This window comes from Petromyzon marinus, chromosome 45 (genome assembly GCF_048934315.1).
Source record: "Petromyzon marinus isolate PM22_M1 ecotype Great Lakes invasive population chromosome 45, UKy_Petmar_22M1.pri1.0, whole genome shotgun sequence".
In the NCBI taxonomy this organism is placed as follows: Eukaryota; Metazoa; Chordata; class Hyperoartia; order Petromyzontiformes; family Petromyzontidae; genus Petromyzon; species Petromyzon marinus.
Genome location: NC_133711.1, coordinates 5,868,078 through 5,889,289, shown reverse-complemented (window position 1 = coordinate 5,889,289; position 21,212 = coordinate 5,868,078). Strand labels below are relative to the sequence as shown.

Genomic DNA, 21,212 nt, shown 5'->3' with positions numbered 1-21,212 from the left:
GGTGACCTGAAAAAGTGCACCTAGCCTGGCACGAGCGCCGTGGTGACGACACCGTCACTTGAGCGGGGAGCGGTAGTGCAGCCGTCCGAGTTCGATTCCCGTTCACGGCCAACACCCGGTGACGATTATCTGAAACCGGTCCTGGGCCTCCCCCTAGGTCGTCTCAGCCTCAAATGAGTACCTGGGTGCGGTGTGTTAACATTGCCACTAGGGAGACAAAGGCGGCCGGGCGTGGTGCTGGCCACCCACCCCCTCGTGCGCCGTGTCGGCCTTCATAGGTGCTACTCGCTAACAGCACTTGCCCCGACAGTCTGTTAAGGATATATGGAGGATCTTTGTATTTGCGGTGAATGAGTGGGTGGGGTGGGTGGGTGGGTTGGTGAGGAGGGGTGGGGCGGGTGGGTTGGTGAGAAGGGGTGGGGTGGGTGGGTTGGTGAGGAGGGGTGGGTTGGTGAGGAGGGGTGGGTTGGTGAGAAGGGGTGGGTTGGTGAGGTGAGTGGGTTGGTGAGGAGGGGTGGGTGGGTTGGTGAGGAGGGGTGAGTGGGTTGGTGAGAAGGGGTGGGTTGGTGAGGTGAGTGGGTTGGTGAGGAGGGGAGGGGCGGGTGGGTTGGTGAGGAGGGGTGAGCGGGTTGGTGAGAAGAGGTGGGGTGGGTATTATTTGGTGAGGAGGGGTGAGTGGGTTGGTGAGAATGGGTGGGGTGGGTGTTATTTGGTGAGGAGGGGTGAGTGGGTTGGTGAGAATGGGTGGGGTGGGTGTTGTTTGGTGAGGAGGGGTGAGTCACCAAGTGTTGTTGTGACGTGCAGTGTGGTGAAGATGGAACAGGCAGTGTCTGGTTGACAGTCCTCAACATGGAGGGAGTAGCCAATGAGCGCCGTTTGTGGGAACATTCACTGACCATGGTGGCAGCGATAGAGCTCAGAAGTCGACGAAAAATAAACTGAATTGCGATGTGTGTAACATGCCAAGTACACGTGTGTGTACGCTGGTGTCAACAGTTTAATGGTCGAATGCGTGAAAGATTAATTAAATCAAGTGCATGAGGCTACAATCGTAAGACTTTTCGCAATAAACGGCGGTATTGTCAAAAAATTCACAGCTGCTTTTTTTACACCACCAAATAAAAATATTTTCGGTTGTCGCGGAATTTCGGGCTGTAAATTGAATTCGTGACAGCGGCCAGATTATTATAGTTTTAAGTTGTCAATAGTTTAATATAAATGAAGAATTAAATATATTTACTCAGTGTTGCAAAAAAAACAACCAATCAAAGATTTAATGTTCAAAGTTCCATCAAATGTAATTAATTTTCTTTTATTTTACGACAACCAAACAATTTATTTTAAACTTGCATCCCCACGGGGCTTAACTTCAGCCGGGTCTCCGTCTGTCCGGTTTAGCGACTCCGTAAATATTTTCCACATGCAGCCCACCACATCCAGTATATCAACCTTCTCGCGATGGCTGTGGCTCATACTAAGTCACGTGCCACCTACTCGAGTCCCTTGTCGACCAGCGACCCGGAAAAAAATAAAAAACCCACAACACATTCGTGAATAATAACACTTCCATAATACAGGGTTTTTTTGGGGCTATATCGCATGTGGCGTTAAACCCGCCACAGAACATGGCAGTCCTGTTTACGTGATACGTAAACACATGTTTACGTGACAAACCTTACCAATTGGCTGTCGGGTAGTGTTGAGTTTAACGGCACATTTATATATTTACGAGATGTAACCCCAAAAAAGGCTGCATTATGGATGATATTGGTTGCGAAAGCCTGCGTGTTAAAAAGTAACACTCGTGTGTGTGTGTGTGGCTTTAAAAGGAAAAAAATACAGGCAACGTTTCGGGGCAGTGACACTTCTGAGCACAAAATATTTTATTGATCAAAAGGTCCAAAACGTCACCGACTATAAACATTTTTTACATTTTTGTTAAAAGGACAGTTTTATTGACGAACGTGTTGAGTTGTTGTTGTTGTTTACCCGTGCTTGTCCACCACTGCCAACGCAGCAGTAGTCAAACAATCAGAACGCACATTCAGTGCGAGAAACTAAACACCCCCACCCCACTCCTCCTGGGGATGCATTTAAACAATCCGAGGCAAGATGCAATGTTTACAACTCACGCGACACGTGTGGTATTTTTTTTAAACAGCTTAGAAGAAACTATGTCAGTCACAATGACTAGTACCTACAATGTCAACTCGTTTACACGATTTGTGTGTTCCCCCCCCCCCTCTCTCAAGTTAGTGAAATCATCTTTTCCCAAAATATAGCGGCGATATTCGTTTATTTTTTTGTATATACATTTCCTACTGAACATTAAAAAGCTACGAAATAACATTCGCGTCAACGGACCGCTTTTTTCGGCAAGAGCCAAAACATTTATTGCATTTTTTTCTTTAAAAAAAAGATAGGGAATGTTTAAGACAAAAACAATGGACAAATTTGCGTAATTTATTCGCTTGGAAGAAACGAATGGTGGGAACACGCTGACAAGCCATTGAGTACACAAGTACTGTGCAGCCTCTATCAATCCACTGCTGGATGAGGGCCTCCTTCCGACGCCGTGCGGTCCCTGGCAGAGGGGGTTATTGGACCATACTTCACCGCACCGGTCGGTGAAAGTGCGCGGCGTGTAAGACGCGGGAACATAGAGTGTGGTACAGTACAACGATGGATTTGGCTGCCCTGCTATCGGTGCAACGGTGGTCGCCTATCCGTGCGCTATCCAGGCGCCAGCCTGCTTGGGTTCGGCGATCCGATTCGGTCAAACGGCCACTGCGTGTGTGCGAGAGCTATATACCCTCATTGCTAAGATGTGGCAGCAGTAGGCTGCACAGCAAGCTGGATCCAGACCTATCTGTGAGGAGGTCGAGTGTGTGTTTTACCTTCAGTTTCCTCCCACGATTAATACGGATGCCATCAAACTGGCTAAAAAACACCCTGCAGCAGGACCCTCTTGAATATGCGTCTCGAGACTCAAGTCGAGGGTTTGCTGGGTAACAGAGCGATCACTCCCGTCACTGTTAGCTCTCATTTGTGCCTTCGGGCAGTGCCACGTGTTGTCGTCATTGTTGTCGTTGTTCGGCACGATGTCCAACGTTTCGCGAAGTGAAACATCGAGCAGAACGCAGAGCGGCACGACCGGTGGGGGGGGGGAAATAACGTCGGAGGGCGGTACGGCAGCACGACCACGGCGTCGAACGCGGTGGTGGTAATCGCGGGGAAAAAATTATTGCCCAAAAAAAACAACGAACAGCGACTGCGATTGTCTGGCGAGTCAAGAGGCGAAAAGCGTTCGCACCGTCACACGTTTTGTGAAAAATTCTTAAGACAAAACTTTCAAAAAAAAAACCTACCTTCCTAACGGGTTACCATTGAACGCTTAAGGCACGAACACTGCACCGGCGAACGCAAGTCACACCGAGCGAAATTGGAATTTAGCGTCACGTTGCATTCGCGCGACAATTCGTTCATAACGGTCATGTCCCGCGCGACCCCCTTAGAAAGCCCCGCCGCGGGATGGAGGAGGGGACTCGACTTGGCGGCCTCGCGGAAAAACGAGGCGACGCTGACGCCGGTACGTTACTGCGGCGGCGAGCGTCAACCGGCCCAAAAAGTACGGCGCACGTCCACCGACGGGCCGGCCATCGTTTGCCGTAGGCGTCGGCGTGGTTCACGCTTGCCGTATTTTCACAAAATCGCCTGCAATCGACTCGACTGGGAAACGCACAGCAATCACCGTGCCCAGCACCCCCGGACTGCCAGCCTATGCCAGTAGGGGGGTGGTGGAAGCGATGATTGCCCTGCGTAATCCTCGTGCCCCCTGCTTCCTAAAGGCAGGTGCCGAGTCGCCTTGTGCTGCACAGGGATAGCTGCCACCGGGAGGGAGGTGGGGGGGGTACCCCTCTCGGATGCGGTGAGATGCGGTGAGATGCGGTGAGATGCGGTGAGATGCGGTGAGATGAGAGTCGCTTAGCCGCGTCTGAACGCGCTCTCTCGAGTTGCCACGCCGTAAATGGCGCCCTGTCAGAAACAACAATTATAACTACTACCAAGAAGGCAATTCGCTTATTCAAGGTGGTGCACTGCTCACTCGCGAGAGCTCCGAATGGGGTTTCAATAAACACTCACCCCACAAACACAACGCCGATAGCAACATTCGAAATAAGAGGGGCGGGGGACAAAACAACCCCCCCCCCCCCCAAAAAAGAAAACATTGAGATTTCACAGAAATGCTACAGAAGGCAAAACACATTACCGTATTCTCCAGTATTTTGAAGCAAAAGTATGAGGTGCATCTATAATCCGGTAGCTGTGTGTGTGCGTGTTAATGTGTTAGTGTGAGGAACCGTGGTGATGGCCACCCACCCCTCGTGTACTGTTCCAGCCTTCATAGGTGCTCGCTGACAGCACTTGCCCCGACAGTCTGTTAAAGGCTATACGGAGGGGGATCGTTTGTCTTCGCCCATTCATTGTTGGCACAGTGGGGAGCACGTGCGGTGCATCTGTCAGTCATCTCAAGTCCGTCATCCCATAACACCTGAGTCTGTCCCGTGACCTCCTGGCAGTGGTGCGTAGCCTTTCGACGCTCCACGCGACGGCCTCAAAGTGCACCTAGCCTGGCACAAGTGGCGCGGTGACGTCACACCGCCACTTATCTGTAATGTCGTCGCCGTTGTTGCGTGTGACCAGGATTTGGGTGGGGTGCGTCCTACTTTCTGGGGCGTCTCAAAATCTGGAGAATGCGGAGAGAGAGAGAGTGACTTTTTTTTTGCTCCACCATGAATTCACAGCAGCCGGAGCGCGTGCCCCGTTGGAGCTCTCGCGGGTGATCGCTTTTATCATTCCCGCTCCCACCGCCGTCGCTTTTACAAAATTGCACTCGACGGAAAAGTTCCGCCCGAGAATGAAAGCGTGCGACAATAAATACAACAACAAAATCCAGTGTATAAGTTACGGGCTTTAAGTGGTGGCGGAGTTAGCCCACCCTCCCCGCCCCCCGCCCTCACATCAGGGGGTAAAAATCTGTCGAAACAAAACTAGCGGACGGAATAACCACGGCGGGGTGTGTTTCGCAAACGACGGACGAAACCCTCGCCGCCGCCGCCGCCGCCCCGGCGACGTTTCGCTGAAAACGACTTCACACGTTAGAAGAACAAATAAAATACTCACAAAATCGAGCCGCCAAGGTTACAGGTGCGACGGTCAGAGACCCGGCTTGCGGTGACGCGGCCCGGTGGCAGGGGTTTTCCGCGGTTTGAAGCGAGCGCCCGCCCTGGTTAATACCGCGGCGGTTGGCGCGTATCGACCGTACCCGCGCGCGCCCGCTGTTTCACGGAGCGGGGCCACTGTCGCGCGCCACTGTCTCTACGGCCCAAATATGCTAATTGTTTCGTTAGGTTTAACTACCCGTAAATGCACACTCGATTGGGATTACGCACAGCCACCGTTGCTCCCTACTGGCGGACTTTAAGCCGCGATAGGCTTGCACTGATAATGGCGGCGCGAATACCGGCGGCGCTGATCGTGAAAGTGAATTTGCCGCGCGTCAACCAAGGGCATCGATCGAACGTTTGCGTGCCCGGCTTCGGGGGAACAAAAAAAAAAAAACCCAGCACGGCTCAACGCCGGCACATCCCGTCTCGCCGAGGACTGCAGCCGGTAAAAACCCGCACTGACCGGCGTGGCGAAATATAGTCAAACGACCCTCCCACGACCCACACAGTGTGCAGAGGACCTCTATCCAGTGGACAGAGGGCTGTACGTGTGCGTACGGTTGTCAAGGTAGGTGGGCGGGGTTGGTGACTCGCGAAGGTATGAGCTTTCAGAATTGCCGATTTGTCGCAAAATCGGGAGATGACGATGACGATGGTATGCAAAGGGCGGTTACAGCAAGTAGGTTAAGGGCTCAGACAGCACGGCGTAGTTTTAGTGCTCTTTAGTACGCACGAGTGTCCTCAGTCCTCCGGGCGCTTTTGCGCTAACGTTATTACCATCGTCATAGCTAATATTGGAATATTAAAATTCCCAAGCGAGACATCCCCCCCCTCCAACCCCCCCTAACCCCCCACACCCCCCTTCCCCGCCCCACCCCCCCCATCACCCAATAAAGAGAGGACTGAGAATCAGCGAGGCCTTCGTGGGTAAACGCTTCACGTTGCGATGATTATCTTTGAAGCGAGAGACAATCGACCTTCGAGAACGATCTAAAACGTTTCGCAAACTCTGTTCCAACTCTTTGGGAGTTGATAAAATGCTACATTCGCCGTGTCAGATTTCAGGGATTTAAGGTGTTTGCTGGATATTGCTTATCGGTCACTCGGTGTTTCTGGATATCCATAATAAAAGTTATTTTGGATTAGATCGGGTAAATATAAATGTGTCGTTAAACCGATTAGTGAGAGCTGCGAAGGAGTCCCTCGTTTCGCCGATGAGGCTGGTTGCAATCACCAGCGAAACGTCAAACTCTAATAGTAAATGTTGTGGGTTTAGTCCTCAACAGACAGGTTAGTGCTGAAGCAGTAACTAATTGGCACCTTTTTTTTCACAGGTGGTGGCGGTCTAATCCAAAAAAAAACCTTATTATGGATATAACATTGGTCGCGAAAGCCCTACTACTACGTGTTAAAACTGTTTTATGGATATCTTGCCACGATGCGCGTTTGCAACTTCACAGTAGAAGCGAACTGACCCTCCATCGCAGGAGTTTCGAGCGCGTGGAGCGGTGCATGTTGGGAGGGGGGGCGGCAACGACGGGGCCCGGCGGCGGCTAGCGAGAGCGAGTTTGCCCACTTGTCGCAGAGGTCGCAGAGGTGTCGCGGTTTCGAACCCAGCGGCCGCTGCCCTGGTTAATACCGGGTGGATTGTTTTTCTCCGGAGGGCCCCAACTGAGCTACGTGACTCTTTTTCAGAAGCGACCTGGCCACAAAGGATAGCTCAACGAAGTGGGCTTATCATCATCGCGTGGAAATTGGCCAAATACTCTTAAACGCGTGACGTTCATTCTAAATGTGGAGGGGAAAAAAAACGGAGGACCAGGAGAGAAATCCACGCGACCACGGGGAGAGAAACACGCAAACTCCAAATATACCCAGGTGTCAGGGTCGGGATCATACTCCTGTATACCAGGCGAGGTAGTTAACATCTCGCCACCGTGGCGCCCCTTAACACGCGGTACAACCCAACAACACACAACCGCGAAAACCAACGCCACATCGTACACCTCCACACCCAAGCGATCAGCTGCGCAACCTGGTTGCGCACAACCCAAATCGTTTGTACGTGGACGTCACTTGCACCTGCGCAAACCGGCTTTGCCCTCAGTGGAGACGGGACTCCACCATCGAGCGTCGACCGAAACCCGTTGGGGGATAATTTGTATTCCGACGGGTTTCGTTACGCGCTGCAAGCTGCGATCCTGAACGCTCCGTTTCAGTTCGCTCGGCCGCGCGGCCGCTTGCCCCGGGTGCGGAAAAAGCAGTCGCGGGCGATTTGATCGAGTCGCGAGATTACTTACAGAGGAAGTAATCGCACGAGGGCGCGCGCTGGGCTGTCGAAAAAAAAAATGTGACGACGTCTAAGTTCGGGGTTTTCTGGTTCTACTATTTTCCACGGGAAGGGCCGCAACAGTTTCTTACGTGAAGACAAAACATCCCGCTAAATAGTTTCGTCCGCAGGGGGAAAGGTTCCACCGTTGATAGCACGACGACACGACCAGGGATTATGAAAGTGTTCGATTGCAACCGCATTTGGAGACGATACAAATTAAGAGATATCGCGCATTTGCAGGCTCCGTCCGAGTTAACGATCCTAAATAAAAAGCAAAATTAAACCGTTGGAAAATAACGATATTTCAATGTCGAGCTCACACGGCACCACTTTGAATTACAGTATAAAACGCAACCGTTTGCAAAGCGGTCGCTCAAATTACAAAGCCAACCTCTTGGCTCCTTCAGGTTTGTGACTTTTGTGTTCCTCCAGTTAGGGTTTTCACAGCATGCTTAAGACTTTTTGGGCGTTTTATTTTTTATATTATATTATATTACGGTTGCCGAACCGAGGCCCAAAAGGCCCGAAAAACACCAGGCGGCCAGCAAACAAACAGCATACATACATGCATGCGACCAGGGGCGGAGCCAGGGGGGTGACAGGGTAGACAATTGTCACCCCCGAAAAAAAATTAAAAATCGAAAATCTGAAACATTCTGCGTGTAAGTGTACGACACTCGGTCTGGCGCACTCCGTGCAACTGCATTGTCAGAGCGTGTCGCCAACCGGTGGCGTCTAGTTCAACAGCCTGACTCTCTAACCATTCTTGAAATTAAAATTTGTTGAATGTCACCCCGGGCTGAAAATCCTGGCTCCGCCCCTGCATGCGACTCAATACCGTGGCTGCTACTGCCAATTATGCCCCCTGTTGTTGCTGTTGATAACAGCAGCAGCAGCAGCAGCATCCCCTATTCACCACCACGTGGTGGTGATGTCACCACAATGCAAGCACCCGGCGAGTGTGCACTTTGAGGCCAACGTGTGTAAGCGCGGAAGGCTTGCTCTCTGCTGGCAAGGGGCCACGAGACCAATCCGGGTGTTATCGGTCGCGGTCGTCATCGCCACATCCGTCGTCACATCACGACACAGCACCGCGTGTTCCTCGCCTCTCCGACGATGTCCAGCGAGTTCATCGAGCGGAACTTGACGAGCGGCGGGTCGTGCTGCGGCGGCGTCGCCGTCAACGAAGTGTAAGACGCGGCGAGACGCGGCGCGACTTCTCCTCCTCCTCGCCCTCCTGCGGCCGATGCCTCCTCCGGAACGACGGGCAGTCCCCCGTTGACGGCCAACGTTCTGCCGGCAGCCGACGGCAGCAGCGAGAGGGCGAGCCCCTCGAGGGACAGCGCCCTCCCGCGCAGCATCGCCGCCGCACGCTGCCGCTTGAGCTCGGCGAGCGTCTGCCGTGAGCGAGCCCGGCTCATGGCCGGCTCCGCCTCCACCACGGTTGCTTCGCTGCCGCCGCCGCCGCCGCCAGCCGAAGGAGGGGAGAGACTAGCGGGCGGCGTCGGAGAGTCCAACGAAAGGTTCACTTCGTCGGGTGACGAGAGGTTGGTCAGGTGACCGTCAGAGGTGGACGATTCCTGTTCGTGCTGCTGCTGCTGCTGCTGTTGCTGGTGCTGATGGTGGTGGTGATGGTGGTGGTGATGGTGCAGCGACGACGTGGAGTGATGGGCCAGCCCAGAGTTGCCTGCGCGCCTGCGCAGCGTGTCGACGTACGACGGCGTGCGGTGGAGCGCCGCGGGCTCGGCGGCGGCGACCGCGACGGCGTCGTCGAGGAACGCCGGGACGCGGGCGGCGCCGGTTGCCACCGCGGCTGCCGCCGCCACCGCCGCCGTCACCGCCGCCGCCGACGACGTCGAGGCGGTGGCGTGCGGCTGCCCGGAGGCCCGCGGGGGGCACACGGAGGCCGCTTGGTGCGGCGGTTTGGGGGCTCTGCCGGATTTGTGCGGAGCGGCGTTGCGGCTAGGGGCCTCGGCGAGTCCCCCGTTCTGCGCGGCATATAAGTTAATCGTCAACGTCGTCATCGAACTAACTGCTTAAACTATTTTTTTATTTTACCAGGTAAGGCCCACTGAGCCATGTGGCTCTTTTTCAGAAGGGACCTGGCCACAAATGATAGCTCAACGAAGTGGCTCATCATCACGTGGAAATATATAGCAGCCGAAATACTCTAAACGCGTGATGTCGATTCTAAATGTGGAGGGAAACACCGGGGGACCCGGAGAAAAATCCACACGCTCACGCGGAGAGAGAGAGAGAGACACTGCAAACTCCAAATATACAGCAGGCGTCAAGGTCGGGTGGCACCCATGATCTCCATCGGTCACCGTTATCCTCGTCGTGACTTTGACCGCCATGTTGACCGACAATATTGGTTAACGCCGGCGCGGTTGTCACCGCTGCCGCTATTGCCACGATTGTCGTCATCCATTTCATCGTCGTCACCGTCATCGTCGTCACCCACATTATTATCATCATCATCTTTACCATAATGGTCATTAATAGTACAATCACCGGTCATCGTTTTAGTCAACGTTGTTGCCACCACCCGCCATCACCAACTCTATCAACATCGTTACCACCACCATCAACATCACCATTCTCACCAACACAACCAGACAAGCACTCTCATCAACAACAGCCGCCTTTCACCACGAAGTGGCGGTGATGTCACCACGGTGCCTGTGCCAGGCCAGATGCATTCTGAGGCCACGTGAAGTGTTGAAGGCTCGCTGACAGGAGGTCACGGGACAGACCCAGGCGCCGGGAGTTGCATAACTGAGATGACTGGCAGATGCACCAGCTGTGCCTCCTACTGTGCCAACTCTCATCACCGCCACCAAAGACAAAGAGTCGCCATAAAGCCTTAACAGTCTGTTGGGGCAAGTGCTGTTAAGCGAGCACCTATGAAGGCTGACACGGCACACGAGAGGTTGGGTTTTCAGTACCGTCTCCCCAGTGGCGACGTTGACACACCACACCAGGTACTTATTTGAGGCCGAGTCGACCTAGGGGAGGCCCAGCACCGTTTCAGATAATCATCACCGGTGTTGGCCGTGAGCGGGGAAAATCGAACTCGGGTCGCCGGGTTCGTAGAGCAGTAGCGCCAAGCGCGACTGCTCCTCACCAGCGTCGCCCGCCACCACCGCCACCCACACCATGAGCGGCGCCACCTCACCTGCCGCGCTCTCTGTCTGGCCTGCGGCCCGGCGCCGTCTTCGTCTTCGTCGGCCGCCGCCGCCGCCACCGCCCGCGCGCCGACCCCGGCGCTGTCCAGCTTCATCCACAGGGTGGCCTCCTCGCGGTGCTCACGGCGGTAAAGGTCGCTCCGTTCGTTGACGCTCACGCGGCGGCTCACTTTGCTGCGTGGCACGCACAACAGGCGGGAGATCACCCCGACGTAGATGACCCCCTTTCACACGTAGCGCCCACGTTATTCACGATGGAGGGGTTTTTTCACGGGTTGGATCCATACCTGGCAACCCCTTATCGGTGCCTACCTCGTTACAGACCAATTCAGACCTTACTGGTCACCCCGCGCCTCTTATACGTCTCAACGTTCATCCTACAAAGTCCCGTCACCAGGGAGAAACACAAACAGCCAATTTTTGTTGTTGCCCGTATTGAAATGTGCATGCGCAGCAAGACCCCGATGTACGTCGTTTCGCGACGACGTCGTCGCCAAATCGCGTCGCCTCAAACCCCGCGCCTACGTCGCCGACACGGTTGGCTACGTACGGTGCGGAAGAAGTTCAACAACTCCACACAGAGAGAAGCGCCCGGGTCGGGAATCGAACCTCGTTAAGGGGGCTTTCGGGCCGTCCATAAATGACGTCACGCGATTTTGGACGATTTTTGACCCCCCACCCCCTCGTCACAAAGAGTCAGACCCCCCCCCCTCAAATATGACGTCACAAAGCTCTGCCCCCCCCCCCAAAACCATATTTCCATTTTGAAAATGAAACATGCTTAAAACGCTTTAAACTCTTGTCATTGTAGTGCGTATTTAATGTGGCGCTGCACTCTGTTATAACAATTAGAGTTGTTATAACAATTATATATTTATTTAAAGTTGCGCATTTTGATGTGACGTCACATTTCTCAACCCCCCCCCCCTCGTCACACATCGTCACAAATGTCTGACCCCTCCCCCCCCCCAGGTGCGTTACGTCATTTATGGACGGTCCCTTAGTCACCACGGCGTCACCCGGATGATATAACGACGACAAAGATGATGATGGTTGGCTGAGTTGACCCCAAGCGAAATTTGAAACCCCGAAGTTCGAACCTAAGATCTCAGCAGTGCAGGGCCTGGTCCACCAACCCATCCCCCCCGAGTCTGCCGGGGCCAACTCCGCACGAGTGGATTCAACGAGTTTGTCCGAAACTCATACCTGTCATCCCCTTATCAGTTGCCCTACCTTATCACAGACCAATTCAGACCTTATTGGTCACCCCGTGCCCCTTATAAATCTCAACGTTCAACCTACAAAGTCCCATCACAATGGAAAAACACAAACAAATAGACAATTTTTTTTTGCACGTATTGAAACGGCCGTATGCAGTATGGACCTTAAAACTCAATTTGCCTAAACAAGAATACGGGTAAACCGTGTGGGTTGACACGGTATGTATAACGCTTGATTGTAAATGCATCGTTAACCCACTTCTAGCAAAAATCCCCGATTGAAGGTGGTTGTTGTCGTCACCGGCGAAGCGTCACAGTTACCCAGATTGTAAACGTTACGGGTTTACTCTCCAACACGCCGGTGTGCTGTAGTAGTAACTAATAACTCCCACGTCTTGTTTACGTGACAAAACGTTACTAATGGCTGTGTCCGGTGCTGGTGGGTTAATGATACATTTATATTTACGCGATCTAACCCATAAACAAAAACCTTTATTATGGGCAGAGATCGCCCGTGGCTCTGGACAGGCTGTTGGGGCAAGTGCCGTTAACGAGCAGCACCTATGAAGGCCGGCACGGCACACGTTTCAGGTGGGTGGCCAGCACCACGCCCCCGGCCACATTGTCTCTCCAATTTCTGATGTTGATTCTGATTCCGTTTACACACGAGGCTGAGTCGACCTAGGAAAGGCCCAGGACCGGTTCAGATAATCGCCACTGTTTTTTGTTGTGGGCGGGAATCGAACTTGGGTCGCCAGGTTTCGTAGCGCAGCACAAACCGCCACACTACCGCTCCCTACTCATATATACTGTACTTACGCACTCAGACAAGACCAAAGAGTCTCGCCTAAACAGGCTGTTAGGGAAAGTACTGTTAATGAGCACCTATGAAGGCCAGCACGGCACACGAGGGGATAGGTGGCCAGCATCACGCCCGGTCGCCTTTGTCTCCCTAAAGGCAATGTTTACACACCGGGCCAGGTAATCATTTAAGTCTGAGTCGACCAAAGGGAGGCTCAGGACAGGTTCAGATAATCGTCACTGTTGTTGGCTGTGAGCGGGAATTGAATTTGGGTCGCCAGGTTCGTAGTGCAGCGCGCTAAAGCCTACGTGTTAAACAGTGCAGCGCGCTAACCGTTGCACTACTGCTTCCCACCGACTCACTCACACGCAATAATAACACACACACACACATTCTGCAGAACAGGGGAGTGGGGAGAACGTCCAACCTCCCACACATTAACCCAGGGGCCCTTCTCACGAGTGTTACCAACGTGCCGCCCTACCGCGCCGTAAAAAAATAAATAAATCTCATCATCACGTACCCCCGGCTGCCAACGCTGGAAGTCTTCCTCTGCAGCGAGGACCTCGCGTGGCCCTGGGTCCTCATGATGGCGTCCCTCTTCATCTTCAGGTCCACGAGCCTCTGCCGCATGTCATCGTCCTCGCACAGGTCTGTCGTGGGCAGCAGCAGCAGCAGCAGCGTTGCGCCATCGCGTTACGAGATGCGGTCAAAGGTGCAGCCCTGCAGTTACTCGCTCACGGCCACTGCTGGCGGAAGGGAGACTCCTAGAGGACCCCCCCCTCCTATAGAGGGAATTTTGGACTCACCTTTCACACTGGGCAGACGTCTTGGAAGGGGTAGGAGTACCCAAACTCTACCCCACCACATGCGACCATCAACTAACTGTGGACGGAGGTGGTGGGAGGTGGGGGTGCGGAATTTAAGAAACTTCCCCCATAATTTCAACGTGCGTGCCGGGAGATCGAATCGGCAAAAGGTGCAGTCCTGCAATAACTGTCTGACACCGCTGCTGGTGGAAAGGCGCGCGAGTGCGAGACGCGGCACGGGCACGCGGAGACGTGAGGTTTCACAGAGAAGGGCGGCGATATTGCTATGATGTGTAACCTCAGTGGGCTTTGCCGGGTAAAGATGGGGATGTGGTTTAGTTTCATTTGTATATTTTTCGGTGATTTGTTTGCCTTTCTTGTAATTCGCACTATTGTCGGGCTTTTGTATCGCTTGTTGTTGTAACTTTCTTACCCGTCCCTATTGGACATCTGTGAAAGAGTGCTTTATAGCTCATTGTATTCCTCCACTATAAATAAACATTCCGATTCTGTTTCTGTAAACCTCAATCGCGTCACCTTGCCGTGTGATTTTTTTTTGCTATGGTTATCAAATTTGACGAAAGTTTGGACTGTGTAGGCGGCAAGGACGCGACGGCCTCTACTCTCGACGATTCACGTCGGCGGGACCTTGAACGTCCACCGGTGAAGCAGACGTATTGACCAGGGCGACCTGCCCGGCTTCGAACCGCGCGCCCCTTGCAAACAAGCGGTGAACGCGGCTATACCGCTGGGGGGGGGGGGGGGGGGGGCCGCAACCGAAACCTGGCCCACTCAACTCACCAACCGGCGTCTCGTCTTGGTAGGTCTTGGCATCGAAGCTCGCTCCGTGAGACACCAGCACCTCGGCCATTTCCAGCTGCGGACGCGGGGAAAGGAGGGGAGTGCGAAGGAACGAGTGAGCGAACGAACGGGCGAGCGAACGAGTCGAGCGAATCGCCGAATGTTCGGTTTCTGAAGAAGCTCCCAGTTGCTCGGAACGAAACGCCGGACATCATCCCCTGGACAGCACGACCGTGAAAAAACCCACGCGGGTAATGTCGGCCGCGCGCTTCACTCAGCAGCGATGCGCAAGGTGGTATTTGAACCGTTTGCGGTCAATTTTTGAGGTCGACTCGGCCTTAAATTAGTACACGGTGCGGTGTATAAACGTCAGTATGGGGGAGGCAAGAGCAGCCGGGCGTGGTGCTGGCCACATCACCCCCTCGTGCGTAGATCGGTCTTTACAGGTGCGTGCGTGTGTGTGGTCGTTATGTGCGGCCAACGACTCCCTCGTGTGCCGTGCCGGCCTTTATAGGTGCTCGCTAATAGCACTTGCCCCAACAGTCTGCTACAGGCTACACGGGGGATCTTTGTCTTTGTTACGTGCGGTGGTGCAGCGGTTAGCGCGCTCCGCTATGAACCCAGCCACCCGAGTTGGATTCTCGCTCACGGCCGACACCAGTGGCGATTATTTGAACCGGTCCTGGGGGTCCCCTAGGTCGACTCAGCCTCAAATGAGTACCTGGTGCGGTGTGTAAACATCGCCCCTGGGGAGGCAAAAAACGGAGGACCCGGAGAAAAATCCACGCGACCACGGGGAGAGAGAGAGAGACGCAAACTACAAATAGACAACAGGCATCGTCAGGGTCGGGATCGAACCCACGACCTCCTGCACGATCAGGCGATGTTGGTTGACATCTCCTAGCCACCGTGACCCTACCTGACCCCAGCACGCAGCTGCGTGCAGTGGCTCCCAGCCGTCGCGATCCTTGCACTCCACGCTCACCCCCAGCTCCAGGAGCAGCTCCGCGGCACGCAGGTATCCGTGCGCTGCCGCTATGTGCAGCTGCAAAGACAAAGATCCCCCGTATAGCCTTTACAGACTGTTGGGGCAAGTGCTGTTAGCGCGCACCAATGAAGGCCGGAACGGCACACGAGGGGATGGGTGGTCAGCACCACGCCCGGCCGCCTTTGTCTCCCCAGTAGCGATGTTCACATACCGCGCCAGGTACTCATTTGAGGCTGAGTCGACCTAGGGGGAGGCCCAGGACCGTTTCAGATAATCGTCACCGATGTTGGCCGTGAGCGGGAACTGAACTTGGGTTGGCGGGTTCATAGCACAGCGCGCTAACCGCTACAATATTGCTGCAGCCACACACACGCACACATACCCTCATAGACAAGCCTCGCAATATCTCTTTGCTTCAGGTCCCCGCTGGCGAGAGGCGCCTCTCCCCCCCCACAAGAGGGAGATCGACAGCCTACTCCGGAGGAGCTTTATTATTTGACCACCTTTACACCTCCACGCTGGGCCGGACGCCTTTGGAAGCGGTGGGGGCACCAAACTTAACCCCGACCCATTGTGCAAGCCAGCGATTAACCGTGGCGCGACCCATTGACACCGCTCGGTGAACAGAGGCGGCGGGGGGAGGGGGGGGGGGTTGTTTAAGAAACTCGCCTCAATTGTTTGAAACCGCCACGCCGGGAGATGGAATCGAAGCCAGGGACCTTTGCATCGCAAGCTCAGCGTGCTGACCGTTACACCATGGCAGCATCCCATATAAGGATATATACAGTAAAACCTTGGATTGCGAGTAAGTTGGTCTGCGAGTGTTTTGCAAGACAAGCAAAATTTTTAAAATAAATTTTAACTTGATGAGCGAGCGAGGTCTTGCAATACGAGTAGTACGTACAGTATACGCTTTGTCTGCCGAGCGTCACGTGATCACAACTGAGCCAATGGTTCTTCTCTCTCTCTCGCTGCTGGATTGTGGGTAATCGTCTCCCATGCTCGGTCTCAGTCGGCGTGCCTCACTTGTATAGTCAACATCCGTGCGAGCGTATACTGTTTACTACAGTACTATAGTGTTGTGACCACGTGTGTGTGCGTAAAGCATTTTTTAAATTTTGTGTCCAAGTGTCGTGACTGTTCTTTAGTAACTGTACTGCAACAATGACCCCCTCCTCCTCTCCTCCCTCTCGTCTCCCTCACACCAGCCACTGTTAAATTAAATTAATATATTTGATTACTTTATATGAAATTTAAATAATAAAAATATAAAAAGCTATTTTGTATTAATAATTTTTACATGAATATTTTTGGGTTGTGGAACGAATTATCTGAGTTTCCATGATTTCTTTTGGGGAAATTCGCTTTGATATACGAGTGCTTTGGATGCGGACGGTGAGTCCTCGCTCAATGCAAAGGTTGCGTTCCTGAAAATTCAAAGGTGGGGGGGGAGGAGGGGGAATTCTATCCAGCCTGTCGTTTAATTGTTGTTATTTGACACTGCAGTAAGCCGTTTTAAATGTGTTTGCGTTTGTGCAGTATTCCTATAGATGTTGCTACGTGTTGACGCTGCGCACACAAACATGCTGCTGGAACAAGAGCCGAGGAAATAAGGGGGAAGGTACGACGTGTATCAAAGCACTTATCGGTACTACGTTACAGTACTACAGTGCCAGTACTAAGTACTACGGCGCCAGCTCCCAGTATCACCGGACAACGCTGCCAATGCCCATGCCACTTAGAAAAGTAGTCCGTCACGTGTTACTAGACTCGCGTTACAGCGGGGCCGCGGTTGCGCGTCATGGGAAAAAAAAAACGTTTCGTAAAGAAAAAAAAAACGCGTCAAAGCAAAAAACGCGAGTTCAAACGGGAATTTACAGAATACACGTGCCTTTGTATGCATACAACATTTAAATAATAATGATATGAAGTGGGGGGACGGGGCAGTATGATGTCATCACCAGCGTGGCCCCGTGCTCGTCGCGTCCGTCCAGGTTCTCTCCGCTGCGTGACACTTCCTGTATGTCGTGGATCATGCTCAGCTCGGTTGCGCAGCGCTTGCTGTTGATGGTCTCCTGGGTGATGCCTGCAACAGCAAACAACAGCAGCAGCAACAGCAGCAGAAGCAGCATCGGCAGAAGCGGCAGCAGCAACGGGCAGAAATGTGGAGGTCACACGTGGGACACACAAACACGAGTGTGTGAATGGGTGAGTACAAACATGCGAGTGAGTGAGTCAGTGAGTGGGTGAGTGAGTGAGTGGATAAGTGAGTGGATGCGTAATTGGGTCAGTGCTTGAGTAGGTACCACTAGCAACATCAATAACACCGCGACCAGCAATTCCATCACCACCAGAAAAATCACCGCCAACACCGTAAACGCCACCGCTTACGGTGTTGGTGGCGGATAGAGAATGGCATCGGACACAGCCATCGTACCTTTGGAGGCCATGGCAGTCTCGATGTAGTCGAGGGTGACCTCATCCTCGCAGATGTCGTAGGGCATGTTCCCGTCGGCGTTCACGGCCAGCAGATCCGCGCCACTGCCATACAAAGACAAACATTCCCCAGTATAGCCTCAACAGACTGTTGGGGCAAGTGTTGTTAGCGAGCACCTATGAAGGCCGGCACGGCACATGAGGGGGCGGGTCTCCTGCACCACGCCCGGCAACGTTACTACTCGTGGCACTTAGTACTCAATTGAGGCCGAGTTGACCTAGGGGAGCGCCCAGGACCGGTTCAGATAATTGTCACTGGTGTTGGCCGTGAGCGGGAACATAGGCCTGTGGAATGAAGTCACGGGTCGTGTAGAATGAGGTGATGGGTCGCGTAGAAGGAAGTCATGGGTCGTGTGGAATGAGGTCATGGGTCGTGTGGATTGAAGTCATTGGTCGTGTGACGTGAAGTCATGGGTCGTGTGGAATGAAAACATGGGCTGTGTGGAATGAAGTCATGCGCCGTGTGATGTGAAGTCATGGGTCGTGTAAAGTGAGGTCATGGTTCGTGTGGAATGAAGTCACAGGCCCTATCTGTCCCGTGGTCCGTTATCAATGCAGTTGTGGACCAGATCCGGCCCTTGGGCCGTAGGCTCTCCACTGCCAGCCCTCAGCGCCGGCTCCGCCACTCACTGCTCGACGAGCTGCTGGGCGAGGTGCAGGTGGCCACAGGTGGCGGCCGCGTGCAGGGGCGTCCACAGCTCGCTGTCCACAGCGTTGACGCTGGCGCCGTACGCCAGCAGCAGCTTGAGCACCTCCTCAAAGTCATCGATGCAGCACTAGGATGGGGGGGGTGGGAGGATGGGGGAATGGGAGGATGGGGGGGTGGGAGGCAGGGGGGGGACAGCAAAAGTCAATGACCCATTCCTCCCTTAAAACAACCCTCATCCCTTCTCCCTTAGCCCATCCTGCAACGGCTACTCCCTGTTCCCGCCCCCCAGCTACGACCAGGCTTACCGCAACCCCTATCACTAGCCCTATCACTACCCCTATCATTAGCCCTATCACTACCCATATCACTACCCTTATCACTACCCCTATCACTACCCCAATCCCTACCCCAATTCCTACCCCTGTCACTACCCCTATCACTACCCCTATCACTACCCATATCATTACCCCAACCCCTATCACTACCCCAACCCCTATCACTACCCCAATTACTACCCCAACCCTTATCACTACCCCAATCACTACCCCTATCACTACCCATATCACTAAACCTATCATTACCCCTACCCTTATCACTAACTCTATCCCTACCCCAACCCCTATCACTACACCTATCACTACCCCTATCCATATCCCTATCCCAATCCCTATCACGACTACAACCCCTACTGCTACTCACCTGCCCCCCAGCTGCGACCAGGCCTACCCAACCACATTTTAACCACTCCTTTCTGTCCTCCTAACCGTGACCACAACAACGACACCACCACTTTGAATAACCCCACTCTTTATTTAACCACTATCAATCTCACGCACAATGTTATCATTGTTATAAAGCGCCTTGAGTTAAGGCGCTACAGAAATCTACACACGACAAGATAAACGTTCGGCCTTTGCAACGACGGTTGTACGCGTTAGCGCATTAGCTCCGTCCGTCCGTCTATAATCTGGGCTCGCGATAGCTCTCGTCAAGATGACGCAGTGTGGACGTCGTTCACAGTTAATCGCTGTGTTGTTGTTAGAGAATTAGGCACGTTGAAAATAATAGTTAACGTACTTTCAACTCGTTTCACACGCCACCGCGCGGTATTCGCTCGCTCTCCAACAGAGAGGACAACTCAGAAGAGCGATGAGGAACTGTGGGCGAGCAAGAAAGGCACTCGGTGTGCCGACAAAAAATTTCCTCCCTGTCCCCCGCAAACTCTACAGTCCTCTATATATGAAGGTGTTTTTGGCCAATTCATGAATGTTTACACACATGGGAGGAAAACCGGATCACCTGGAGAAAACCCAAGCGCGCGTGCGAGGGGGCAACGCTCTATCCCATACAAATGGAACAGGTGTAGTCCACATTTTTGCGGTGCCGACTACTCCTGGCAACCCAGGGTGCAGGCCCCTTTTCGACGCCCACAGTGATCCGCCAAGCTTCACCGCCTCCACAGCGCCGGATTACAGGCATGCATAGCCACCACCAACACGTACGCTTGACAACGGCAATTGAAACCCAGAGTCGAACCCAGGGTCCTCAGTGGTGCCAGTTCGGCACTCTCATCTCCGAGCCCACCTGGTCACCTCTGGTACTACTTGTTTCATCGTTGAAAGAAGATAGAAGTGCAGCCGTGAAATATCCTACTCGCGCCACTGTTGACAGAAAGGGCCCTCTGCTAGAGGGAGCTCTGGAAAACTTCCCTCTTAAAAGTGCATTTGTTCTACTCTTTCACGCTGGGTAGGGGTACCCACACTTTACCCCACCACGAGCGACTTGCCGGTAAGTCTCCAAATGGAATGTACCCATTTATACCGCTAGATGGAGAAAGGCAAGGGGGTGGGGATTTCGTGAACTGTCCCAAACATTCCAGCCGCACTACCGGGAGATCGGATCGAATCGGTGACCTCTGGATCGAAAGTCCAGCGTGCTGACCGTTACGCCAACGATCTCGGTGTGACGAAGGGCCTCGTTCGACCCCCGACCGCGACTTCAAACGGCTGTTAAATGCAAACCCCAAGCTGAATTCTTGGCAGTGCCGGCTCCGCTCCCCCTGCTTACGTAACGTCATCGCCGTCACGCATTTAAAATAGCTTGGCAACGCGACACCGGTGAGGAACGCGGCCCGCCAAGTTTCGGTCAAGAGGTGACCCTTACTCTGAGAGAGGTCAATCGACGTGTTTTTCTTAACGGTTGCCCAACTAAGCTCGAAAACGTTTCTGCCTAAACCTCCGTCCATCCGTAAAGGGGGGAGGGGTACTGCAACTCTCGTAATGATGATTCGATATGAACAACACTTTGGTGTAAAAACTTTGTTGTTATTAGAGACTTATTCTGAGAGAAAACCAGAACAATTTATTGAAATGTTTGCCATAAAAAATTGCGTTTCAAACAAGACTTACACGTGTGTAAAAAAAAAAATACGTGCTAAAAAAACCATTAGCGTTTCCTGAAGAATTGCATTGTGGTCACCATGGAAAATTAATTAGAGAAAATGTGGCCGACTGGCAGCAGCAGCAGTGATGCATCGATGACAAACTGGGGATCAGTTTAATCCTCATTAGGACTCATCAGCACAACATCGTCAGCAATGCTCACTGCTGCAAAGTCTGCCTCTGGGAACTGTACGGTGTGTGGAGTGTCCACCTCCACATTATGGGGCACACGAGTTTGGCTAATGCCAACAAAAACAG

The 21,212-nt window shown here is 53.2% G+C and overlaps 1 protein-coding gene across 1 annotated transcript in view; it reads right to left on the bottom strand.

Moving 5' to 3' along the window:
• Positions 1-8,016: 8,016 nt before the first annotated feature.
• LOC116952050 (protein phosphatase 1 regulatory subunit 16A-like) overlaps positions 8,017-21,212 on the bottom strand; it is a 31,099-nt gene continuing 17,903 nt past the window's right edge. Inside the window, exons 4-11 of the mRNA XM_032971059.2 lie at positions 18,495-18,640; positions 17,806-17,909; positions 17,330-17,454; positions 15,300-15,425; positions 14,381-14,456; positions 13,294-13,423; positions 10,739-10,922; positions 8,017-9,548 (exon numbers count right to left, since the gene is read on the bottom strand). Coding sequence (XP_032826950.1) covers positions 8,634-9,548; positions 10,739-10,922; positions 13,294-13,423; positions 14,381-14,456; positions 15,300-15,425; positions 17,330-17,454; positions 17,806-17,909; positions 18,495-18,640 — 1,806 coding nt within the window. The 3' untranslated portion in view covers positions 8,017-8,633. The remainder of the gene's footprint in view (positions 9,549-10,738; positions 10,923-13,293; positions 13,424-14,380; positions 14,457-15,299; positions 15,426-17,329; positions 17,455-17,805; positions 17,910-18,494; positions 18,641-21,212) is intronic.